The 14,187-nt window shown below is 62.9% G+C and overlaps 7 protein-coding genes across 7 annotated transcripts; 2 read left to right on the top strand and 5 right to left on the bottom strand.

Annotated features, from left to right (window-relative positions):
- Positions 1-523: 523 nt before the first annotated feature.
- On the bottom strand, positions 524-4,125 carry MICPUN_63350 (lipase; the record flags this gene model as incomplete). The annotated part of the gene is made up of 1 exon (XM_002509119.1): positions 524-4,125. One exon carries the CDS (start codon positions 4,123-4,125, stop codon positions 577-579), a length of 3,549 nt encoding a protein of 1,182 aa, XP_002509165.1. The 3' UTR covers positions 524-576.
- A 93-nt stretch (positions 4,126-4,218) lies between these two features.
- MICPUN_87180 (predicted protein) lies at positions 4,219-5,784 on the top strand (the record flags this gene model as incomplete). Its single annotated transcript, XM_002508866.1, has 1 exon — positions 4,219-5,784. One exon carries the CDS (start codon positions 4,219-4,221, stop codon positions 5,782-5,784), a length of 1,566 nt encoding a protein of 521 aa, XP_002508912.1.
- A 26-nt stretch (positions 5,785-5,810) lies between these two features.
- On the bottom strand, positions 5,811-6,918 carry MICPUN_95648 (predicted protein). The gene is made up of 2 exons (XM_002509120.1): positions 6,800-6,918; positions 5,811-6,702 (listed from the first exon to the last, which is right to left on the bottom strand). Exons 1-2 carry the CDS (start codon positions 6,878-6,880, stop codon positions 5,863-5,865), a joined length of 921 nt encoding a protein of 306 aa, XP_002509166.1. The 5' UTR covers positions 6,881-6,918; the 3' UTR covers positions 5,811-5,862.
- A 180-nt stretch (positions 6,919-7,098) lies between these two features.
- On the top strand, positions 7,099-9,549 carry MICPUN_63347 (predicted protein; the record flags this gene model as incomplete). The annotated part of the gene is made up of 1 exon (XM_002508867.1): positions 7,099-9,549. One exon carries the CDS (start codon positions 7,099-7,101, stop codon positions 9,547-9,549), a length of 2,451 nt encoding a protein of 816 aa, XP_002508913.1.
- Positions 9,550-9,552: 3 nt separating this feature from the next.
- Positions 9,553-10,425, bottom strand: MICPUN_52636 (predicted protein; the record flags this gene model as incomplete). Its single annotated transcript, XM_002509121.1, has 1 exon — positions 9,553-10,425. One exon carries the CDS (start codon positions 10,423-10,425, stop codon positions 9,598-9,600), a length of 828 nt encoding a protein of 275 aa, XP_002509167.1. The 3' UTR covers positions 9,553-9,597.
- A 577-nt stretch (positions 10,426-11,002) lies between these two features.
- Positions 11,003-11,957, bottom strand: MICPUN_86881 (predicted protein; the record flags this gene model as incomplete). The annotated part of the gene is made up of 3 exons (XM_002509122.1): positions 11,003-11,485; positions 11,579-11,655; positions 11,825-11,957. Coding segments are annotated over 3 exons (693 nt in total), but the record flags the coding sequence as incomplete, so codon positions are not given.
- Positions 11,958-12,337: 380 nt separating this feature from the next.
- On the bottom strand, positions 12,338-14,148 carry MICPUN_107179 (predicted protein; the record flags this gene model as incomplete). Its single annotated transcript, XM_002509123.1, has 2 exons — positions 12,338-13,950; positions 14,097-14,148. The coding sequence occupies 2 exons, from the start codon at positions 14,146-14,148 to the stop codon at positions 12,443-12,445; spliced, it is 1,560 nt and encodes a 519-aa protein (XP_002509169.1). The 3' UTR covers positions 12,338-12,442.
- Positions 14,149-14,187: the final 39 nt, after the last annotated feature.

Consider the following 14,187-nt stretch of genomic DNA (forward strand, 5'->3'; position numbering starts at 1 on the left):
CCCTAAACCCTAAACCCTAAACCCTAAACCCTAAACCCTAAACCCTAAACCCTAAACCCTAAACCCTAAACCCTAAACCCTAAACCCTAAACCCTAAACCCTAAACCCTAAACCCTAAACCCTAAACCCTAAACCCTAAACCCTAAACCCTAAACCCTAAACCCTAAACCCTAAACCCTAAACCCTAAACCCTAAACCCTAAACCCTAAACCCTAAACCCTAAACCCTAAACCCTAAACCCTAAACCCTAAACCCTAAACCCTAAACCCTAAACCCTAAACCCTAAACCCTAAACCCTAAACCCTAAACCCTAAACCCTAAACCCTAAACCCTAAACCCTAAACCCTAAACCCTAAACCCTAAACCCTAAACCCTAAACCCTAAACCCTAAACCCTAAACCCTAAACCCTAAACCCTAAACCCTAAACCCTAAACCCTAAACCCTAAACCCTAAACCCTAAACCCTAAACCCTAAACCCTAAACCCTAAACCCTAAACCCTAAACCCTAAACCCTAAACCCTAAACCCTAAACCCTTGACTGAACTCGTTTGAAAATCCTATCTTATGGCATCACTTCATCTTGGACCGACGTTCGGCGAGTCAAAGTTGACCTCAGAAGAACCCCCGTCCCAGGTCCGTCTCGTCTTCCCGAGCGCGCGGAGATAGTTGAACGGGTTGTGATGCCTGGAGATGGACCCCTTTGCGCCGTACGCCCTCGGGTCGGAGAGCACGGTCAGCGGGTGCGGCGTGTTCAGCAGCACCCTCTGCGCCGCGTCTCTGCCGCGCTCCTGGAGCATAACCTCCCTCGTGTCCGAGCTGACCAACGACTCGCTCTCGACGGAACCAAGGAGAAGCGTCGCGGTGAGCGCCGCCTCCGACTGAGTCAAACACGCGAGACGATTCAGTCTGCGGCTGCGACCATCTTCCTTCCGGCGAGACCTCGATTCCTTCTTCTTTTTCTTCGCCTCTCTGTTGGCGACTGCTCTCTCCCAAGCAGTCTGCGCCTCGCGCGTCACCGCGTCTCTGTTTGATTCGTCGCCCTTGGACACGATTCGGATCGCCTCTTCCGAGTCCGAGTCTGAGTCTGATGATTCGTCGTGCGTCCACTCGCCCCAAGATGATCCACCCCTGCGACCTTTTGTGAGCCACAGTTCCTCATCTCCGTCGCCAGCTTCGTCGGCGATCACTCGCTCTACGAGCATCTCATACATCCCGTCGCCCTCGAGCACGTACAACCCGGGTCCGCTTGGAAGTAGAGGGTGCGCAGAGCCGTGAATCGCCTGGAGCAGATACATGTCCCCCATCGGAGAGTAAAACATCTCCTCCTCGAGGAAGCTCGGCTGCTTGTTGGTGTCAACCTTCAGGGATCCGGGCGCAAATTCTAGAGCCTTGCGCGCCCACTGCGGGTAGTAGCACGAGAACGATCGCGGGACGATGTCCTTGCCCATCGCGACACTGCGCAAGAAGCTTCTTGGAAGTCCGAGTCGCGCGAGCAACGCCTCGCCGCCGCACAGCACGTACGGTGACCCAAACGTCCAAACGTCGTTGATCACCTCCCTCGGAACCTTTCCCCGCATGATGAGCATGAGCGCGATGAGCGCCGCTAGTGAGCCACCGATGGAGTGTCCGGTGACGTGCACTCTGGCCCGATCCGTGCCAAACGCGTTCACGTGGTCAACCACCGCCTGTTCGATGCGATCGTAGATGGCCCTGGCCGCGTCGTAAGAACCGCGGTGTACGCGAACATCCCAAGTCGGATCCTCAAACACCACCGGCTGGAACGTCAAGTTGGTCTGCCAGGACTTGAGCGAGGTGGATCCCTCGATGACGACCCATATTTCACCAGTGGCATCGTCAGCGGCGACGCAGTAATTCACCGGAAGGGGGCGATCGATGTAGGACTTGTCAGCCGCGTTATTCCCCTTCTTCACGGGATCAAAGTCCATTTTTTTAAGCGGCGTCGGCTTTGGGGCCTCCTCGACAGATGACGAACCCTCGGGGTCGAACATCGATGAGGCCTCGCGCGCAGCCTTCTTCTCGCGTTCCTTCTCCTCGATGATGATACTGAGGGACTCGAGTTCCTTCGCTGCCGCCGCCGCCTGCTTTGCCGCCTCTCGAGCCGCCGTCTCTCGCTCGGGGTCTTCGGCTTTGAGTTTGGTCGCGCGCTCCAGCTCAAGGATGGCGGCGTCTGCGGCGGCGGTGACCCGTTCTTTCATCTCTTCCATCTGTGCCATGGTAAAGCTGCTCGTTCGGGCCACGACGTTGTTCGCGTCTTTGGGTTTTCCAGCCTGAGACTTGACCTGGTCCAGCGAGGACACCACCATGCGTAAACCGTACCGGTAGAGCGCGGCGTGCGTGGTTGGAAGGTAGTATATCCACGCCGCCATCGAGCACGCGACCCGCGCGGATCGAATCTCTTGGGGACCCGCGGGCACGAGCGACTGAGCCACCACGGTCTGCAGCGCGGGCTGGATCATCCTACCAACCTCCGCCGCCGTCATCGGCTTATCGCCGCCAAAGTCGGACCCGGCGACGCCGACGTCGGGAGAAATGGATCCACCCGCGATGATCTTCTGAATGCTCACGGCGCTCGCCGCGCTCCACTGCGTGATTCGAGCGATGGTGGACGAGAGTTCGATAGCCTCGGCTGTCTCCACGAGTGGTGCGGTGACGGCTGCGATGTCAAAGTCATTCGACGACGACGAATCCTTGTCGGTGACGCCTCGTACCCATCCCACCACGCCCTCCTTTGACATGTCCACGACTGCGAAAATCTGCGCACCGGCGGCGAAAAGCGCAGCCTGCGACGCCCTCGATGCGGTCTTCACTCGCTCAGCCGCGGCTCCGAGGGAGGACTGAAGGCCGGCTCGCTCCTTCTCGCTCTGGTACCCCATGCTCTCCAACTCGGCGCGAACCCTCGCGACGTCGTCCACGGCTTTGCTCAAAGCCTTGCTCGCCAGCCTGGCCTCCTCGGACTTGAGCCGCGCAACCTTGAGCGCATCTTCCAAGTCTTTCAGCCTCTGCCTCTCCTCATCCCCGACCGGCGACGACGGACCGGGGAACTCCCACGACTCTAGCTCGACGACTTCGCCCTTCTCGTCGAGTCCCGCAGCCGCAGCCTTTTCCTTGAGGACATCGTTAGCCTTCGCGGCGGCGTCCGTCGCGACGACCGCGCGCTCCCTCGCCTCGACCGCCGCGAGTGCGGCGGACAGCTTGTCCAACGCAGCCTCCGTCGCTTTCACCGACGCTTCGTTAGCTCCGCGCAGAGCCTGGTCGACAAACTCGGCTCTTCTGCCGCTGATTTCTCCGAGGTCCGCCGCCGAGCTCGACGACGGAGACTCGAGCGTCTCCACCGCATCCGCGAGAGCCTCGAGTTTGTGCCTCTCGTCTGCGGTCGAACCGGCGCTCGCCTCGACCGCAACGGAAGCCTCGTCGCCGGTCTTCCACACCCTGTCGACCTGGAACTTGAGCCACGGGGGAAGCGGGACGCGCTCGAGGAACGGCACCGCCTCACCCTCCTCCTCCTTAGCCTCGAGCACAGCCCGAATGGAGTCGCTCGAGGGATCACGCTCGTCCTCGTCCTCGTCCTCGTCGGAGTCCCCCACTGCCCAGCGTTTGGTCCAAGACCACCATTCATTTTGTTGTCCGTCTTCCTCGTTCGCCCCGCGCCCCGTGGCATCGAGGGTATCCACCGAGACGGACGAGCCGCGCGCTCCACTGTCGCCATCGAGTGCGTCAGTCCGGTCGTCGGATGCCCTACCGACGGTGCTCGGGCGCGTTCGGCGGTTCCCTCTCGTGCGATACGACCGAACCCTCCCCCGCCTCGAACCGTCGTAAAGAAGACCCGCGGAATAATTCGTCCTTCTGGGACCGGCCGGGTTGAACGGCGCCGCGTCACCTCGCGACCCGCACGCGAAGCTCGTCGACGCCATCGAGCACGTCGACGCCATGACTCCGCCGCGGCCGTGTCGACCCACAACCCCTCTCGTCTCCCGGGACTGAATCCGGCGCCTTCTTATCTGCGCCCAGCCAGCGTGGACAAGAAATAACTCCTTCGTCCGTTTGTTTCCCGCGCCCATCCACGTGTCGACCAAACGAGATTTTGCGCAATTTTCGCACTGCATCGATCTGGCCGGCTCCCCGCCGCTTCGCCGCCGAAACAGGGAAGGGGTCTCGGAGCAGACAGGCGCCGCCGCCCCCACAACGCAACACGCACGATGGCATCGAAGGAGGAAGAGGCCGTGGACGCCCTTCGGGCCCGATACGAGGCCGCTGGCCAGGGCCACGTCTTCGCGCACTGGGATAAGTGCGACGAGGGCGAGCGCGACGCCCTCGCCGCGCAGCTCCGATCGGTGGACCTCGATCACGTGAAGAAGATTTTCGATCGATCCATCGCGGATCACGACGCGGGCGCTGCCGCGAAGGGGGAGATCGAACCCGTCGTTGCGGACGCGTCCGTGCTCAAGGCATCTGCCGAGGATCTCTCGGAGTGGCGCGAGGCTGGTCTCGGCGTCGCCTCACTCGGCGAGCTCGCGGTCGTCCTCCTCGCGGGGGGACAAGGCACTCGTCTCGGTTCGTCGGCGCCGAAAGGCATGTACGACATCGGGCTTCCGTCCGGTCGTACGCTGTTTCGACTCCAGGCGGAGCGACTGGCGAAGCTCATGGCGATGTCCAGCGAAGAGGCGAACCAGGGTGCGCCCGTGCGCGTGCCGTGGTACATCATGACGTCGCCGCACACACACGCGGCGACAGAGAAGTACTTTCACGACAACGAGTTCTTCGGCCTCGACTCGGCGGATGTGACGTTCTTCCAGCAGGGTTCCCTGCCGTGTTTCACCCCGGAGGGCAAGATCATCATGCAGAGTAAACACGAGATGGCGACCGCGCCTGACGGTAACGGGGGTATCTACGCCGCTCTGCACGCGAGCGGCGTGATTGACGACATGGCAAAAAGAGGGATCCGGCATGTGTACGCCTACTGCGTTGACAACGCCCTCGTGAAAGTCGGCGACCCAACCTACGTCGGGTTTTGCGCCCTGAGAAACGTCGAGGCTGGCGCCAAGGTGATCGCCAAAGCCTACCCCGAGGAGGCTGTCGGCGTGTTCACCCGGAGGAACGGCGAGGTGCACGTCGTGGAGTATTCGGAGATGCCCGCCGAGCTGGCGTCGGCGACTGACGCGGAAACCGGCAAAATCAAGTTTGACGCCGCCAACGTGGTCCTGCACTACTACTCGTTCGACTTTCTGAAGAAATGTTGCGCGCCTGATGACGTCGTGCAGTCCTCTCTGGTGTATCACGTCGCGAAAAAGAAAGTGCCGCGGGTGACAGAGGACGGCGCCGGCACAGAGACTCCCGAGACGCCGAACGGCGTCAAGCTCGAGGCGTTTATCTTTGACGTGTATAAATACGCCAAGGATGTCGCGTTCCTGGAGGGTGAGCGGGGCGCTGACTTTGCGCCGGTCAAGAACAAGGAGGGAACTGGGAAGGATTCCCCGGATACCGCGAGAGCGCTCATCGATGCGCTTCACAGAGAGTGGATCATGAACGCGGAGGGCAGCGTCGATGAGGACGACGACGACGGTCTCGGCGTCACTCACGCAGACGGAAAGCGATACGTCGAGGTTGCCCCGGCGGCGTCTTACGCCGGCGAGGGTCTCGAGCCCGTCGTGAGGTCATACTTCATGGGCTTTGTTCCGGCAGGGTTGAGCATCGAGCCCGTGAGAGATAACAAGAGGGCGGCGGAGAACGCGACCGACGAGGACGAGCCTCCGGCGAAGAAGTAGCTGCTTGAAATACGTCAAAGGCAGATGAAGTCGTCACTGGAGATGTCATGCACAACGCTCTTTCTACGGTATATAACCTTACTCCGTGGCGGAAATTTGGTTCCATCGGCCGTCCACGGACTCCTTCCACACCGTCACCATGTTGTTCGCATCCGACACGGCGAGGACGTTTCCCATCACGCTCCAGCTTAGCCTCCACACCGGCGCGCCGAAGTCGTTCAGCAACGTCTTGTTCCACTCGCCGCCGGGCTCGTTCTGCGTCCAGATGAAAACCTTGTTATCCTGCCCGCAGCTGGCGATGGTGTTCATCGGCAGACCCATGTTCACGCTCCAGCACACGTCCCTGACCCAGTCGCCGTGAGCCCGGAGCTGATGCTCCTCCTTCCAGCCCGCGCTCGGGTCGAACCTCCAGATCTTTGCGAGGTTATCGCACCCACCGGTGACCAGGCGCTTCACCGGCGCGGCGGAGGCGCCTCCGGCGGCGACCAAGGAGCCGGGAGGAGGCGCGGGTGCCCACGACACCGAGGTGCAGCCGATCGAGTGCGCGCCCTGAATCTTTTGCGCGTCCCAGGTCCCGTCGGCGCGGTGGGTGATGACGGAGACGCAACCGTCGGAAGACGCGCACGCGAGGGACAGGCCGAACTCGTGCGGAGCCCACGAGATGGCGTTGACGGACGCGTCGTGGAGGGTCGCGGGGGAGGTGTAGATGGCCGAGAACACGCCCTGCTCAGACTCCTTCCAAATTATAACCTTGTGATCGAACGAACAAGACGCCAGGAGCGTGCCGAACTTGGGGTGGGCCCAAGCGCACATCCAGACCGGCCCGTCGTGCCCGGTCAGGTTCGCGAGCAACGTCTGCTGCTCGCCGGCGACATCGAACACCTTGATGGTGCGGTCGGACGAGCAAGTCGCGACCCTCTGCGACGGTTGGCGGGGAAGGTGGGCGCGCGTCAGATCTCCGTGGGGTTTGATTTTCAGAATAAAATGATGGGTCCGGGCTCGAAGGAGGACTCACCCTGCCGTAGTAGTCGTACTGACAGTCATGGATCTGGTCGGTATGACCGGATTCGAACGCCGCCTGGGTCGACACGGACATGTTTCGCCGCTGGCTCCCCTCTGTGGTCCCGCTCTCGGTGAAGTGGTGGGGTGATCAACGGGAATTGTGGAAGATTGAAAAGGCCGCGGACTTTTGGATCCATCGTCAAAGCATCGCTCGCGGCGCGCTCCAGTTTGGAAGCTCCGAGCCAATCGATTTTTTTGAAGCGGGTCAACAACGAACGCCTCGCAGAGGCAGGGGCGGCGGAACCAGGCGTCATGGAGGCGGTTTCGACGGAGGTGGGATATCCACCGCCCCCAGGGGAAGATCGGTGGGAGGAGCTGTGCTCGATGGAGGCGGCGCTAGAAGCTGAGGTTTCGGAGCTTCGACTCACAGTCGCGAGCCCAACGTCGATGACCGTGGATGGTGGACGTTCAGCCGAGGCGGAGCACGAGAGGGACGAGAATGCGTCACCGTCGCGCGCGGTGCGTTCGGACGCGTACTGGGGTTCACGCGGCCCTCGACCCGTCGTCAGGCGAGCCGACGTCGCGGGTGTCGCTCCGGTTCGCGAAGAGGGAGACTACGAGAAGCGATACGACGAGTTGCAACGCTTCTCACCCAAGCCGGCGGTTTCGCGCCCGGCGAGGCGAGGCGGCAGAGACGCGGGCGCGCCCGTCGCTCAAGCGACCGGCGATGCATCTCCGATCGTCGAGAGACCGAAATGGGGCGGCAAGTACGATGACGACGGCCTGCGCGTGTCTCGTTACGACTTTGCGTACATCGTGCCCAAATCGAACAAGTCTCATCAGAGGGCGAGTCCAAGCCGAGGCGGCGCTCGAACGAAGGAGCTCAGCACGCCACCCCCGCGGACTAGCGTGCTGAGCCCCGCGAATGAGATGGCAAAATCGTGGGAGAGAAACCTCCGGAAGGGGGGGGGCGCGACGCCGACGAGGGCTCCGGCGGTCCAACGCATGTCGCCGCGGGGATGGAGCCGCGAAAACAAGTCAAACGACGCGCACAGAGAGGGCGACGCGAACGTCGTCGCCGAGGTTGAGGCCCGAGTGCAGGAGAAGCTGCGGCAGCTCGAGGAGCGGCTGCTTCGTTCGGTGGGTAAGATGCGGAAACCAAAAAAGGAGCGGACGCCGTCGTCCAAGCCCCGAATGAAGCGGAAGTCGGACGTCTCTTCAGACTCTGACGCCGGTCCCGCGGCGGCGGTTCCAGCGGCGGTTCCAGCGGCGGACGCCGCCGACTGGACGGTCGCGGTCGAGTTCACCGAACCGCTTTCAGCGACAGACCGCGTCGCGGAGAGGTCACGACTCATCGAGCAGGGTTCGTCGAGCGGTCCGCTGAAAGATCGCCCGCTGCGTGCGGTCAAGAACAGCATCGACGAGTACCTCGAGCGGCGCAGGAAGCGACGCGAGGAGGAGAGAGAGGCGGAGAGAGAGAAGGAGCGGCGCGCCCTCGAAGCCGCGGCGGGCATGCGGTCCGAAAGTATCGATGGGTTCGAGCCCGTGTACTCGCCCGTGGTTGCGAGACGAGCTTCGGCACGCGTGAACGTGTCCAAGATGCGCGATTTGGACGGAGGGGACGAGATGACGGAATCGGAAGGCGGGCACCGAGCCTCGTCCGCTTCGCCATCGTCGACCTTTGAGACGTCTTCGTCCTCGTCGCCGTCGACGACGAACATTTTCGACGATGACGATTTCTATCAAGCGGCCTCTGCGGCGACAGAAGTTGTGCATCGTCGGAAGCTGCTCGCGGCGGTGCTGGAGGAATGGTCCTTCTTGGTTCGATGGGGAAGGGCGCGCGCAGAGGCGCACCGACATCGTCACCTGAAGTGGGCGTCGATTAAGGTGTTGCGAGCGCTCACGGCGGATGCCAGAGTCTCGTCCAGAGTTTCCGAACGATTTCATAGGAGTGCACGGCGCAGGAAAATATGCGCGGCGCTTCGGGGCTGGCTCTTCATCGCCAAGGACGCGAAGGTGCGTGCAGCCAGGGAAAGGAGGCGGCGGGCTGCACTCGGCGAGTGGCCCTCGGAATCGGGATCTGATGGTGATTCGGACGATTCTGAACCAACAGAGGTGCTGACCGAAGATGACATGGAGGCTCTCCGACGCGAGGCTTGGATGCCATTACACGACGAGCTCAAAGTCCTTGATGCAGAGGAGAATAAGCTCATCATGGAAGAGAGGGAAGCGTCCAGCAGCGAGGGCGGCTTCAGTCCGGAGAATAAGGCTGAGTTTGAAAAGTCGTACGACGATGCACTCAAAGCTGTGGACATCGCGGTTCGAGGGTTAATCGGACTGTGGCAGCTCGCGACGCCGGAGAAGCCCACGCCTTTGGGAACTCGACCTAGGGCGACGCCCGTGGTTGAGTCGCATGCGCCGATGACAGATCCGCGAAGAATTCTCAAGTTTGACCCACTGCGCGTTGGCGACTGGCTCACAAACCAGACGGAGCCCGAGGTTAGCTCGGAGGAGGAGGAGGAGGAGAAGGAGCAAGAGGAGCAAGAAGGCGACGTCGAGCAAGAGGAGGAGCAAGAGGGGGAGCGCGCGGATTTTATCACGCCGCTCGGAAGTGCCCCGCCGTCGGGCGTTCGTCCCTACCGCGTCCTCACCAACGAACAGGGCGAAGCATTCGTGCTCACCAGCAGCCCCGACGCCGGGGGGAGCCAGCACGAGTACGTCTCCTTGACGGACTGGATCGAATTCGCGAGTAAGAGCATATAGCCTTTAGACATTTGTCAGGTGTGTTCATAAAACGCGAAGTCAAAATTTCTACTCTCTTGTTGTGACTGTCCACTTTCCACGCCGCGTGCTCGTGGTGGGTAGAGCCGACGTCCACGGAACGTCTCGATATCCCTGCCCTCTGTTACTTCCTCCTCCCGTCGTCCTGCCCGGCGCCGACGAACCCGGGCGGCGGCGCCGTCGTCCGCGGCTTGGGCAGCACGCCGCCGCCGCTGGACAACAGCGCGCCGCCCGCAACTTGCGTCGAGCTCGCCTGCGCCGTCTGCGTGTGCGTCTGCGTGTTTGTATCCTCGTCGACCGCACCCTCCCCGTCGTCCAGGACGAACCCGAACCTGGACCGAGACCCTCCGATGGATCCCAACGATTTCTGCCGTTCGACGCCGGTCGCGACGGACTTGGCCTCGGCGCCGCCACCCCCCGCGAGGGACGAAAACCCCGACCCGCCCATCGCGCTCCACGGGTCAAAGTCACCGCCGGACGTGTTGAACAGCGAGTCCGGGAACATGGCCGCCGCGGGTCGGGTCGAAGTTTCCGCGTTGGCAACGGGCGCCGCGTTCGTCGATTGGGACCCGACGGGCGGCCCGTTGGCGCTAGTAGACTGCGGCCCGTTCGGCGGCCAGTTGGCGCTCGACCGCGGCGCGGATGCGGCGGCGACGGGCGTGCCGAGTCTCGGGGCTGGGGGCGGTGCCTTCCCGGCGCCGAACAGGCCGGTCCCGGACCTCGACCTCCTCTTCGGGGATTCGGCCTCTTTTTTGGGCGCGGCGGCGGCGGCGGCGGCGGTTGCGGTGTTCCCGTTTGCGCCCCCGTCGCCGCCGCTTCCGAAAGAGAGCCCGCTCGACGACCTACGCAAGACGCCATCCGACGGCGCGGCGTTGAGCGGCTTCGACCCGAACAACCTCGCGAGCGGAGGCTCGTCTTCAACCTTGTTTCCGTCCTTCGCCTCCGCCCACCCTCCACCGTCGTCGTCCCTCGCGCCGAGCAGCAGGTTACCCATGCTCCCGTGCAGGGCGTTGAACCCGCCCGAGTCGCTCCCGCCGCCGGTGCCAAAGGAGAGGGACCCGGCGCTCCCGTTGGAGGTGAGGTCGCCGCCGCTGCTCAGGGTGGGGAACGACGACAGCGCGAGCGCCGCGTCGCCGGACGACCCGAACCCGCGCGGCGCCGGAGGCTGAAACCCCGACTGCGTGCCCGGCGGCTGCTGCCCCGGCGCAATCTTCCCAGCCCACGACGAGCCCCCGTCGTTTGCCGCAATATTGCTCGGCGCGGCGATACCCCCGAAAGGGATGGGTATCCTCGGCGCGGGAAGGCCGTTCGCGGTCACACCGAGTCGTCCCTGAGTCGACCCGTTCGCGGGCGCCGGCAGGATCTTCGTCTTGACGCCGTTTGCGCCAATCTTGGTCGCGTCGTGGAACGATTGCGCGTGTTTGCTCCCGTACCTGGCGAGCATCTCTTCTTTCGTGAAGGAGTCGTTGTCGCTGCCCATGTCGTGCAGGTACAAACAGTCCGGGTTGGAGCACTGCTGGTACCTGAGGAACGCGTTGCAGTACTTGGTGGTCCCGAAGCACGCTCGGAGCACCTTGCCGTCCAGCGTGGTGCCATCCACCCCTTTGATGCACCTCGCGGCATCCTCCCCGCGGTGGTAGGTGACGTACGCGCTGCCCTGCCTCTGAAAGTCTCCCGGCTTGGGCAGCGATACCTGGAGCTTGACGATGCGTCCGAACCTGCCGAACAAATCCCCGCGTCGAAGCACGTCCTCCCTGCAGTACTGGACGTTGAGCCCCACGACGTACACCAGGTTCCTCTGGATCACCCGCACGTTGAACAGGTGCTTGCGGGAGCCCCCGTCCGCGCCCGCCGCCTTACCCGCCGCGATCGCCGCCGCGTTCGGCGCGGGGATCGTGATACCCGACGAGGCGCCCGTCTCGTTGTCGCCGCCCGAACCCCCGGCGCCGCCCTTCTTCTTCTTGCGCTGCTCCTCCGCGGCGAGCACCTCCGGGGGCGGCGCGTCGAACACGATGGAGGACTCGTCGTAGTCCTGCCTGCACGCGGGACACTGCGCCACCTTGTCGTCCTTCGCCGCCAGCTCCATCACTGCGAAGAAAACGGGGACGCGAACGGTGAGATCTCGAGTCGGACGGTCGGGTAGAAGGACGCGCGCGTCCTCCTCGGGCTCGGCCCCTTGGGTTAAAAAAAAAAAAAAGCGGGATCCAGGCTGGCAGGCGCGGGTTCGAGGAGGCGGGCGGGCGGGGCGGGCACTCACGCTGGTGCCAGCACCAGGCGCAGATCTGGTACCCGCATTTGCACGGACGAAAATGTTTGTCCGTCGCGTCGAACGGGTTGCAGCAGAGCGGGCAATCCTCGCCCGCGTCGTTGTCGTCCTCGTCGGCCGACATCGTCTCGCTGTGTGTACTCTCCCTCACCGAGCAAAAAAAATTGCTCGCTCGCCCACGCCGGGGCGTTGTGTCCTCCCGCGACTCGCCGTTTCGAGTCGCGCCTCTTCTCTCGCGAGGTTTCTCTCACCCCCGAAAGCGCTGCGCTGCACGCGCCGCGAGGTCGCCACCGCGGCCTCCCAAGCTCACCAAAGACTGACGAGCGGGATGACGCGAGACTGGAAAAAGAAAGAACCCGCCTCACGAGACGGGCACGTGATTGGCCGACATTTCGAGATCGATCTCGGAGAAAAATTTAAGTCGAGCTCCTCGGCGCCGCGGGCGGTGACGAGGTACGAATACGCACGGTCGAGGCGCGACTGCGGGGTTGAACGAACGCGGAGTTGAACGATAGAACGTTTCGATGACGTGTAAAGCCGTAAAGCTATCGTGTTTTACCCCCACCCTCTTGACCCTCTCGCTTGGAACGTGTTCTCCTCATCCAGTCATCAAGCGGAGGCGACGGGCTTGCCCTTGTACACGAGGGGCTTGGCCGGTCCGAGATCCTCCATGAGCTCGTTCTGCTTCGCGATGTGCCTAAGAAAGAAATCGCCGTTCTTCTTCACGGGCTTGACGTCGTGCACGGCGATGTTCTCCCCGTCGACGGTGAACTCCACGTCCGAGACGCTAACTTCCTCGCCGTCCAGCGCCGAGGACCCACCCTTCCATTCCACCAGTCGGCTCTTGGCCTTCATGTTCTCGAGCTGCGCCTTGAGCGCGCCCGCCTCCACCTCCATCAAACCCGCGAGCTTACCCACGGAGATCGTGGTGTACAGCTTGAGGTAGGAACGGAGCGCCGGGAGCTTCTCGTAGGACGACACCTGCTGGAGGAACTGCTTGAGCTGCGAGCGGTACGCCTCCTCGTTGTAGTTTGCGGCGGCGCCCTCGGCATCCGCGGCGGACCCGGCGGGAGGCGCGGGGGTGACAAACTTGGGGCATGAGAGGGAGAAGAGCTCGTCGAACGCGGACACGACGCCCTGGCCCATCCGCGCCATGTCGTCGCCGTGCTTCTCGCGCAGGGCGCTCACCACGCCCTCCTCGAGCAGCCGGACGACGCCGCTCCTGGCGTTGGCGCCGCCGCCAGACGCGGCGCCGCCCAGGGACACCGCCATGGCGACCAGCGCGTACATCTGCTCCTGCTTCTTGAGCAGAATGTCCAGCGCGTAAGGCCTGGTCGCCGCCACCTTGTGCCTGTTGATGAACACGAGCGACGCGTTGAAGTGGCGGATGGCGTCGGTGTAACGGCCCAGCATGAAGTACGCAAAGCCGACGTGGTAGGCGGTGGAAACGGACGCGCCGGGAACCTTGGTGAAGATGCCGGGCTTGTCGAGGTCGATCGGGTCGAGAACCTTGAGCGCGGTGGTGTAGTCCCCTAGGAGGATGTGCACGCGGTGGAGGCCGATGAGCGCAAAGTACCCGAGCGTTCGGAGCACGTTGGACTGGTTGTAGTCGTAACCCTCGGTGTCGGAGAACTTCTCCTCGCCCCTGCGCTCCTTGTCCAGGTGGGCGATGATACCGGACTTGTCCACGAGCGCCTGGAGGAAGTTGAGCACGCCCAGCGCGGACCATACGTCGTCGCAGCCCTTGAGCGCCGCGAGCTCCTCCTTGGTCTTGACGGAGAGCTTGCCGCGGTACTGGCACATGGACTGGAACTGGTAGATGAACTCGTCGATCATCTCCCAGAGCCACAGGTTGGGGAGCTGCATGTTGACGTTACCGTGAAGGATCACGCCGAACAGGTTGCAGTAGTTCTCCCAGCTCTCCTTGCGCTGATCGAGCGTGGGCGTGGTCTTGCCGTACACGTGGCGGAAGTACATCTCCTTGTACAGCAGGCCAAAGACGTGATCGTTGTCGGCGTACCTCGCGATCGCCTCGGCGCTGGGCCAGGAGGAGGCCTTGAAGTAGCGCTCGGAGATGGCGGAGAAGGACTTCTCGTACATGGAAAGAATCTCGTACACTGTCGGGTGGAGGGGAAGGGTGCGCGAGATCAGCGCGGGGGTTGGGTGGGAGAAAACCAGGGTCTCAAACGCTTCGCCGGTCGGCGCCGTTGGCGGGCGCGATCGCGCTCCTCGCGGGGTTGCATCGGCAGAAATAGGCACGCACCGTTCTTCTCGCGGATGTGGCGGTAGAAGTACACGACGAACTGCCTGACCATGTCGGGAACGGGCTCGTTGGCCCTGGCTGCGGCGGCGTC

This window comes from Micromonas commoda, chromosome 12 (genome assembly GCF_000090985.2).
Source record: "Micromonas commoda chromosome 12, complete sequence".
NCBI classification, from domain to species: Eukaryota; Viridiplantae; Chlorophyta; class Mamiellophyceae; order Mamiellales; family Mamiellaceae; genus Micromonas; species Micromonas commoda.

Coding starts and splice junctions, on each gene's coding strand:
- MICPUN_95648 (XM_002509120.1), bottom strand. CDS start 6,880: ATGTCCGTGTCGACCCAGGCGGCGTTCGAATCCGGTCATACCGACCAG. Junction 6,703..6,799: donor AGTACGACTACTACGGCAGG/GTGAGTCCTCCT, acceptor CAACCGTCGCAG/AGGGTCGCGACTTGCTCGTC.